Source organism: Lichenostomus cassidix, chromosome 1 (genome assembly GCF_008360975.1).
Source record: "Lichenostomus cassidix isolate B80296 chromosome 1, HeHo_3.0, whole genome shotgun sequence".
NCBI lineage: Eukaryota > Metazoa > Chordata > Aves > Passeriformes > Meliphagidae > Lichenostomus > Lichenostomus cassidix.
This window is the reverse complement of record NC_139479.1, coordinates 114164899-114174989: the sequence shown is the minus strand read 5'-3', so window position 1 is coordinate 114174989 and position 10091 is coordinate 114164899. Positions and strand designations below refer to the sequence as shown.

The window sequence follows — 10091 nt, the reverse complement described above, 5'->3', positions numbered from 1 at the left end:
CCAGATGGAGCTCCATCCTCTGGGCAATGCCTTCAGCAGCTCCCTCCCCTCCACATCCACAGAGACCCATCACAAGTCCCAAAAGGGAAAGCAGGGAATCATTTGGGGGGGCCGAAACGGGCTCCCAGGGAAAGGAATCCCACAGAATCCCAGCATCCCCGTGCTGTTTATGCATCTGCCGTTTCGTACCCAACGCGTCCCCCCGGGGTTATTGCCTTATTGCTCGTTAATAGCGCTGCTCAGGAAGCGCGGAGCCTTGACCGCCTGGTTAATGAGTACGGGAGGCACCGACCCCTCCGGCTGGGACACGGTGCCGCAGGGAGACCCTGTCCCCGACACCCAGGGCCAGGGCAATCCAGCTGTTCCCTGGCACACGGGCATCCCACCCCGTAAATCCCACGGTCGGGGTCGTTAGGAGCCCCCGAGCAGCTCTTTGATACAGATGTTCACCCACCATCCTAGACCAGATGTTCGCCTGGGAGACCCCCGTGCAGCTGCCGGCCCCCCAGCCCAGCTGTTTCCCCCCCCCCCCGCCCCAATCCAGCTGTGACCCCTCCCCAGTCCCCCCGGCCCTCCCGCAGGTGCCGCAGCCGGAGCGGGGCGGAGCGGGGCGGCCCCGGGGCGGAGCGGCGGCGGCAGCGGGCAGCTCCGAGCGCTCCGTGCCGCGGGCTCCCGGCGCATCCCGCTGCCGGTAAGTGCCGCCAACGGCGGGAACGGGATCAGCCGAGCCGCGCCGGGATGGGACGCAACACTCAGGGTGAACCGGGCGGGTTGGGGTCGGACCGGGCGGGATGGGGCTGGGCTGAGCAGCATGCCACCCTAAAGGGTCAGATCCAGCCGGGCAGGGTGTCATCTTGGCGGGTCTGAGTGAACTGGGCAGGATGGGGCTGGAGAGGACAGGATGGGACCCTAAAAGGGTCGGGGATCAGAGGGAACCCGCAGCCCCCCGGCGCATCCCGCCGCCGGTAAATGCTGCCGACTGGGGCTACGGGACAAGCCGAGCCGGGAAAGGATGGAATTCAGGTGGGTCAGAGTGAACCGGGCAGGATAGGGCTGGAAGGACGGGAAGGGACTGGACAGGACAGGATGAGACCCAGAAGGGTTAGACCGAGCTGGACAGGATGGGACTGGACCGGACAGGATGGAACGGGAGAGGTAGGAAGGGAGCCAGCAGGGTCCGAGTGAACAGGGCAGGGTGGGTCTGGACAGGGCAGGGTGGGACCCGGCAGGGTCAGACCCAGCCGGGCAGGATGGGATCTTGCAGGGTCGGAGCAGAGGGTTCCTCTGCTTCCCGGCACATCCCGCTGCCCGTAAGTGCCGCGAATGGGGAGGGGGGAACGGGACAGGTCGAACCGGGAAAGGATGGAATCCAGCTGGGACAGAGTGATCCGGGCAGGATGGGACTGGACAGGGCAAGACGGGACCCAGCGGGGTGAGACCCTGCTGGGCAGGATGGGACCTGAGTGGGTCAGAGTGAGCCGGGCAGGATCAGACCCGAAAGGGTCAGACTGGACTGGGCAGGATGGGGACAGAGCGGGCAGGATTAGGCCCGAATACATCAGATATAAAACGGGGTCAGGATGAGACCTGAGACTGAGACCAGTCTGGATGGGACCTGGCAGGGTGAGATCGAGCTGGGCAGGATCGGGCCAGGCTGGGCAGGATCAGACCCGAACAGATCAGATTGGACTGGGCACGATGAGGCAGAACTGGAGCAAATGGGGTCAGATCCAGAGAACATCTGCGCTTCAGCTGGGATTTGGGGTGATCCCAAAGCCACCCCAAGTGGAAACTGTTGTACTTTGCTCTTAGGGAGGTTTGGCAGCTCTTACCATGGATCAGGGCTCGAAATCCCACTGTTATCCCCATGGCAGGGCTGGCACAGAGTAGGTTCTCCCCTGTCCCTCTGCTCCCATGATCTGGGGTGCATCCAGGATGCACCTGCATCCCTGGGGGCATCCGTAGTGATCAGCCCCGTGCCAGAGGTTGTGTTGGACATGCAGTGTGCCTAAATCTGCTCGGGAGACCTGGTTTTCCTTGGCATTTCTGCTGTGGGTGCCAGTAGCCTGACCTGTGCCTAAATATGTATATATTTGTGCATATATACATTGAGAGGTATAAATAATATGTACAATGCTCATATATATGAGCATTTCTGTACAGACACGTGTATAGAAGTATAAATATATTTATATATAGATGGATGGAGTTATGTATCAACATGAGTGTGACTCCATGTGCTCAGGAACACAGTTTTGTGCATGGGGTGTAGAAGTTTTTGTATATATGTGTGTGTGTGTAAGTGAAGACATAAATATTTATATATATGTGCAGAAAAATGTGTGTGTGTGTGGAGAGCCATAGATATGGCTGTATGTGTAGAGATATATTTGTGCAGAGGGGCATTTATCTATAGAGGTGTGTGTATATATAGAAATGTATTTATATATATTTATATTTATATTTATATTTATATGTATAGAGGTATAGGCCAGCTGATACTGGAACAATTCCTTGCACCTTCCCTGTCCCCATCATTCCCTTTCCAGCAGGGAATCACAGCCCAGGTCTCTCAGAGCATCCCTGAGCTGCTGATTTATGATGAGACACTGAAGGATGGGAAGGTGAAGGGGTTCACCCCAGGACAGATAGGCTCTGCCTCCACCTCGTGCCCCATTCCCAATAATCCATGTTTAGCACCCCAAAATTCCCAATGTTGTCCCAGTTTTTCCACATCATTACACCCTCAGGCACCACTAACCAGAGATTTCCCTGAAAACATCCAAGCTTTGGTCCCCACTGGGCAGACGGGCACCGGAAGATATTTTGGCACCAGCCAGGAGATGTTTGGGGACAAGGATGTGGTGGCTTTGGCATAGTGACATGCAGGATGGAGCATCCCCCTTTCATCCTCTTTGAAATGTGCTGAGCTGGAGCTTTCACTTCCATCCAGCCCAGCTTTCCAGCGAGCCACAAAGACCACGATGGGCAGGACAAACCAAGGAGGGAGATTTCCAAGGGAGGAAGTCCTCCCCCGTTTCCTATTCGATGGCAGCAACAGCCAAAAGCTTTTCCCACTTTGCAGAACCCCCTTTCATATTAATAGTGGGGTGTTAATTAAAGCTAATTGCACTGGAGAAGGGCTTGGTTTGGAAGCAAAGGGGTTGGAGGAGGCAGGTGCTGGGGGAAGCTTACGGCTGCTGGTGATTATTTTTAATCTCCTCCCCATCTGGCCACAGAGCAGCCCCACTTCTCTTTCCTGATCCTTGTTCCTCCTCTGCAGGCACCTTAAGCCCCTGGGATAAGGGTGACCCCATCCTGACCCCTCCCAACACCATGGGCACCCCCTTTTTTCCCCCCTAAAAATCTCATTTTCTAATGGATTTCACCCAGTGCCCATCACTGTGGTGTCAGGGCACCAGATCCTGTGGATTTGGGAGGTGCCAACCCCATCACCCCAAGAGCTGGCAGGGATTCCTGGGATAATCTGCTTGGACAGACAATGAGCTGGGAACATTCCCTGGGCACAGCAGCTGGGTGAGGCCGAGGGTCTTGATGTGGTTTTGTTAATGAGTTTCATTGATTGGTGGGTGCAGGCAGACTGTGACTGGGGGGTTACCGGCAGCTGCAGGCCCTGGGTACAGAAGGGATGGGGATTCTCCTGTGTCTGGCTTTTCCCTGGGATCAGGAGGGATTTTTCCTCCTCTGCTCCAGCTTTCCCATCCCTCTGAACCCAGCAGCAGTGGGGTTTAGTGCCTTGTTTCCCTCTTGCAAAGAGGGTTTTTTCCTGATTTGCAATTTTTGGGGGGATTCCCTCTCTTTTTGGCTGCTCCTCCTGGGCATGGACCTTGGCAATGTCCTGCAAACACCTCCAAGGCGTGTTTTGGGAGAAAAATCTGTTAAAAAGGGGTGTAGGCCACACTGGTTCTCTTCAAGCTCAGTGCTTGTGCCTCAGTTTCCCTTGTTTGACTGCAGCACCTGGACAACAGGAGCATCTTCTTCTTGTTGCCACAGTGCCAGGGGACATCCCTGTCCCCAGGAACTGCCCACCCTTGGAAGGAGCCAAATATGAGGGAAAGGAGGCAAAAATGGAGGAAAGACTCAAAAACGAGGGAAAGGGGTCAAAAGAATGAGGAGAAACATTCAAAAATTATAGAAAAGACCAAATAATTCATGGTGGCCACATCCTGGCACCGCAGGCAGCAGCATCCCCTACCCTGGTGGCATCTGTGCCGTGCCACCACCACGCAGTGCCACTCAGAGCCACTCCAGGCAGCCCTGTGCCCACCCTGCCAGCCGGGTTTCTGTTCCCCCTTTCCCCAGAGCGCTGCAGTTGGGAGGAAAGGGGAAGTGTTGCCCCGTGGGGTGAGCAGAGCACCCGCGGATGTGCTGAGTGCTGGCAGGGCAGGGACACAGCACCCCGGGGCACCCAGCAGGTAAGAGGAGCTCCCAGGGCCACCAGGACATCTCTGCCAGGCTCCTGTGGGTGCTGGGGGGGTGCTGCCCCAACCTTGGGTCCCCAGGGAGGTTTGGGGGGACGCAGGGGACAGGGAAGTTCACAGCCCTGGAGCACTTGCTGGCTTGGAGGTGGCAGAGGAGGGTGCTGGGGCTGTGTGGAGCTGGGGGGCAGTGGGGTGCAGTGGGGTGCTCAGGGGGATGCTGGGGACGATGGGGACACAGTGAGGTGACAGAGGGGCTCAAGCAGGCTGAATGAGGGTGCAGGTGGGCTCAGTGGGGTACAAGGAAATAGGAGATGCAGCAGCAAGGAGGGACTGATTCACAAGTTCAGAGCACCCCCAAAATTGTGTCCCCAGCACTGACACCATGGCTGGGCTGCTCTCTGGGGACTGCTGGCAGGGCAGGGAGTGAGGGGAGGGAGGAGAAGTGGCTCTGCCGGAGCTGCTGCACCCCGGGCGCGTGTGGCACCCACCGGTGGAGTGGCAGGAGGTGCCACCCAGGGACATGGCGGGGGCCAGGGGTCTCACGGGGCTGTGGGACCGCATCTCTCACGCTGCTCGGTCTCTGAGGAAAGCAGATGTCCTCTTCCCCTCCTCAGAGCAGCCCAGAGACCACTGGCTGGGCTCTCTGAGCCCACGAAACTCAAAACCTCTGGGCTCGTTGTCGCCAGTCCCAACTCCCGGCGGAAGGCGCCCGCGGGGGTCGCGCTGGGCTCCGTGCGGGTGGCATCTCCCGGAGCAGCCCGCCTGGCCGCAGGGCTTTGGCACCCCCTGCAGAGGAGCAGGAAGCCGTGCCGGCGGCTACCGGAGCATCCTGCTGCAATTTCCTCTGCCGCAGGGGGAGGACAGTGCCTTGGCCTTGTGCAAGCTTTTCTGTGGGGAAAAAGAGTCATAACAAGTGGAGCTGGGGTGGTGGCAAGTGTGGCCACCACACTGTCCTATGTGCCACCAGCCCATGCGGTGCCACTCCCCACCTTCCTGTTAGACCCTTAAATCCATTGTCATGGCTTGGAATCATGGAATCACAGGAGAGTCTGGGGGCTGCCCCAACCCACGGAGCACTGCTCCAGGTTCATCCTGTGAGGGCACATGCGACACCACGCAGACAAGCCACCAACTGTCCCCTCTGACATTTACAGGTCCTGCGGAAGGGCCACGCCAGCAGAGAGGACAGTGACGGCTGGGAGCAGCACCATGGCCAACCTGACAGCCCTCGTGAGCCCAGGGAGGAACTCGTGCACCTACCACGAGGAGTTCAAGCAGGTGCTGCTGCCCCTGGTGTACTCGCTGGTGTTCGTGGTGGGGCTGCCGCTGAACGCCGTGGTCATCGGGCAGATCTGGGTGGCGCGCCAGGCGCTGAGCCGCACCATGATCTACATGCTCAACCTGGCCGTGGCAGACCTGCTCTACGTCTGCTCCCTGCCCCTCCTCATCTACAACTACACCCAGAAGGACTACTGGCCTTTCGGGGACTTCACCTGCAAATTCGTGCGCTTCCAGTTCTACACCAACCTGCACAGCAGCATCTTCTTCCTCACCTGCATCAGCGTCCAGCGGTACCTGGGCATCTGCCACCCGCTGGCCTCGTGGCACAAGAAGAAGGGCAAGAAGCTGACGTGGCTGGTGTGTGCCGCCGTGTGGTTCATCGTCATCGCCCAGTGCCTGCCCACCTTCGTGTTCGCCTCCACGGGCACGCAGAGGAACCGCACGGTCTGCTACGACCTGAGCCCGCCCGACCGCTCCGCCGCCTACTTCCCCTACGGCATCACCCTCACCTTCACCGGCTTCCTGCTGCCCTTCGTGGCCATCCTGGCCTGCTACTGCAGCATGGCCCGCATCCTGTGCCAGAAGGACGAGCTGATCGGCCTGGCCGTGCACAAGAGGAAGGACAAAGCCGTGCGCATGGTCATCATCGTGGTCATCGTCTTCTCCATCAGCTTCCTGCCCTTCCACCTCACCAAGACCATCTACCTGATCGTGCGCTCCTCGCCCAGCCTGCCCTGCCCGGCGCTGCAGGCCTTCGCCATCGCCTACAAGTGCACGCGGCCCTTCGCCAGCATGAACAGCGTCCTCGACCCCATCCTCTTCTACTTCACCCAGCGCAAGTTCCGGGAGAGCACCCGCTACCTCCTCGACAAGATGAGCTCCAAGTGGCGGCACGACCACTGCGTCACCTACGGCTCCTAGGCGAGGACAAGGCCACCTCGGTGCCGCCGAGGCACGGAGCAATTTTGGCTCTAAGCTCCACGGAGCACAGATGGCTTCACTGGGGATGTGCTGGAGGACAGGGGGATGGCATCTCCCAAGCTTTCAGCACTTTGATCCCATCTCCAGCCTGCAGCAGCGCACTGTTGACCCCACACCTGGATCGCCCCAGATCCAGTGTCCTCTCCCTGGCTCGGTTGCTCGCTTGGAGCAGCTCAGCATCTTGGTGGTCAAGCCATCTACGCCATAAAATTCCACTGGGACCATGGAGGACACATCCCTGGCTCAGGATGAGCTGCTGAGGGAGGATTTCTCCCCTAACTCAATAAAAAACTCCCTGATGGGGACATGCAAAGGCTGGGGAGGGTTTGGTTCCAGCCATACCATGGGGCCGTGTGTTTGTCCTGCTCAAGGTCAGTGTCAGAATGGTTTTTGGATAATATTGGGACATCCCTGTCCTCCAGTGCCCAGAATGAGGCCACACCAGTAAGAGATGTGGGCTCACTGGTATTGCTGGTGCTGTGAAATGGTGGAGGAGCATCCTTGGATGGACTGGGAACAGGGAAAGGACATAAGGACAAATGGAACACCCATGTTGGATTTCCCACCAGAGCAATGAGCCTGGGCTGAGTTGGGCACAAACCAGCAGTGTTGTCACCTGCCTGGGGACCTTCATCTGAGTCCAGCTCCCTGCTTAGCCCAGCACCCCAAATCTGGCCCATCCTGGTGCCAGTGGTGCCCTGCTGTTGGGTCCTAACCAGGATCCACCAAAATCAGAGCCAGCACATGCAGACACAATGCCTGCAGCCAGGAAATCCGTGCCACAGAGACCTACTTGGTGTCCTTGGCCATGTCACCTCGTGTCCCACGGCTGCCTTGGCCTCTCCACGTGGGTGGGGATTGAACTTTGCTCCCGCAGTCTCTGTTGGGATGCTGCTCCCTCCCAGCGAGGAGGGATTTGCGAGGTGGATGCACCACTCATCGCTCTGCAGGCCTTCTCTAGCATTTAGGATGTATAGAATTAACTCCCTGAGATGGGTGGATACACCCACTGTATGTACAGACATAGAATATATCCGAGCAGAAGGAGGTTTGTGGCCCAGTACAGGCTCTGCAGTGCAGAAATTCTCTGCCTCAACACAATATATGTATCTATACAACGTGTATATATATAAATATATATGTGGATAACTGCGTTTTTCATGTCTGCTCATAATAATATGTCTAAGTTGATTTAAGTGCTTTGCTTCAAATCTCCAGGGTTGAGCACCCTCCAGCTTGGCTGCCTGCACTGGCCAAGAGTGCAGCTCTATCCTGACTTGCTCCCTGCAGGTACACAGTGTCTTCTTCAGGTACCTGGCCACCCAAGGACCTCCCCAGCAGCCAGTGCTGGTGGTCCCAGTGTGGCTCCTCGCTGCCATGAGGATGATGAGGGTGTCCAGAGTGGTCACAGACTCTTGGATGATGCTCAAAGATCTCAGCATCACGGTCGGGCTCGAAGGGAGAGGAATCCCGCGGCAGCATTAGCTCAAACCACCTGGTTTTGCAGGAGCTGTGTCCCTGTCCTGATGTGACAATGACTCCGGGCTGGGGCTCCGAATGTGATGGAGGAGGCAAAGGCAGCCCCGTGCTTTCCCTTGGCCAGAGCTCGTCCACACCAAAATCCCCTCGGATGTGTCTTTGGCGTCCTGCAGTGGAAGGGTGAAATCCTGGGGGGCTGCAGGGACAACCCCAGCCTGGTGTCCCCATCTCTTCCCAGACAGCAGGGAGGTGACAGGGTGGGAGGGCGGGCCACGCCATCCGGACCCAGGAGAGGGCGCAAAATATTTAGATTTGGAGCAATCCGTCTGGCTCTGTGGGTGTCCACCTGGCTCCAGGGAGGGAGGGAGGAGCCCTGCAGCACCGCAGCACCCAGTGCCTGGATAGGACCCGTGGGACCAGGTGGCCGAGAAAACTTATCCACAATAAAGCTCTGAGGGGGAAAAAAATCAAGCAGCTTCCAAAAAGTCTGGCGGTGGCTGCAGGGGCTGCACGGGCTCAGGCGGTGACATCCAGTGGCCTCAGGATGATGTTCCTGTTATTGGAATCAGCAATTTTGAATATTTTTAAGAGTAGAGGACACACAGGGCTCTCTTTGGGTCTCACTATGTCCTGCCCAGCCTTGGCGTTCTCTCAGCAATTTCCTTGGCACCCACCCTAGAAGCCAGGGCGATGGGAACAGTGGGATGCCTTAGAAATGGGGTGAACACCTCCAAAAACCTCCTTTGCTTGCGAGATGCTCAAAACCAGCGGCTGAGGATCTTACAGCCCCGAGCGGGGATGAAATACATGGCTCTTCCCAAAATGCCAGGAGGGGGGAACATCAGGGGGGATGTCATCCTTGCAGCCAGGAGACACCCAGGCCTGGGGGAAGCAGGGAAGCAGGGTGGAGGGTGGGAAGGGAGAGCCAGGGAAGGAATACTTGCTGGGGCGGTGCATCTCACAGCATCGCTGGAGGCGCTTTTTAGGTCCTGAAAAATGCATTTACAGGAGGTGTTGGATTTTTTTCCCCCAGGTTTTTTTTGTGCCTCGAGGTCAAAGCAAGCAACGTCCTCCACATGGCCAGGACACCTCTGCAGCCCCATCCATGCTGCCAAGGCCACAGCTCACCCACCAGCCATCCCAGCCACCTTCATTTTTCACATCCCCAGCGATAAATCTGCTGTCTTGGGGGAAAAAAAGGGTTATAGGCTGCAAATAGCAAGCGCTGACAAGCGATGCTGAAAACCCACGAGAAAGTCTGTTCACGGGGCAGTGCTTGGCTGGTGAGCTTTGCAAGTTGGGAACAAGGTGTTCTCTCTTCCCCGAGATGAGCTGAAAAGCAGGGTCTGGAGAAATCCACTGCAAAGGGAAGAATCTCCCACTGGCACCCATAGTTTTGCTTACTTATCCTCTTTCCCTTTAAAAAGAAAAAGCTGGGAAGAGATGGAGGGAATCGCAGAGTGGTTTGGGAGCGACCTTAAAGATCATTTAATTCCATCCTCTGCCATGGGCAGGGACACCTTCCACTATCCCAGGTTGCTCCAAGCCCTGTCCAACCTGGCCTTGGACACTGCCAGGGATGAGGCAGCCACAGCTTCTCTGGGCAACCAGAGTGCCAGTGCCTCACCCCCCTTACAGGGAACGATTTCTCCCCAATATCCAATTTAAATCTCCTCTATTTTAGTTTAAGGCTGTCCCCCCTCGTCCTGTCACCATCTGCCCGTGTAAAAAGTTTTTTTATTTTTTATAAAAAAATCTCCCATTTTTATAAAAAAATCTCCCATTTTTTTATAAACCCCCTTATCTAAGGGAAGGGGGATGAAGGATGCTGGGGGTGAGGGGGTGGGGAAGAAAGGATGCAGGGGGTGATGAAGGATGCGGGAGGAGGGCGAAAGATGCCGGGGGGTG

At 57.1% G+C, this 10091-nt stretch overlaps 1 protein-coding gene across 2 annotated transcripts; it reads left to right on the top strand.

Moving 5' to 3' along the window:
• The first annotated feature begins 628 nt into the window (after nt 1-628).
• On the top strand, nt 629-7857 carry P2RY6 (pyrimidinergic receptor P2Y6). 2 transcript variants are annotated; one of them, XM_085077993.1, is made up of 2 exons: nt 629-691; nt 5597-7857. In XM_085077993.1, the coding sequence occupies exon 2, from the start codon at nt 5652-5654 to the stop codon at nt 6642-6644; it is 993 nt and encodes a 330-aa protein (XP_084934119.1). In that variant the 5' UTR covers nt 629-691; nt 5597-5651; the 3' UTR covers nt 6645-7857. The 2 variants fall into 2 exon arrangements, with proteins under 2 accessions (XP_084934119.1, XP_084934110.1); XM_085077984.1 differs by lacking the exon at nt 629-691 and adding an exon at nt 2526-4436.
• The last annotated feature ends 2234 nt before the right edge of the window (nt 7858-10091 follow it).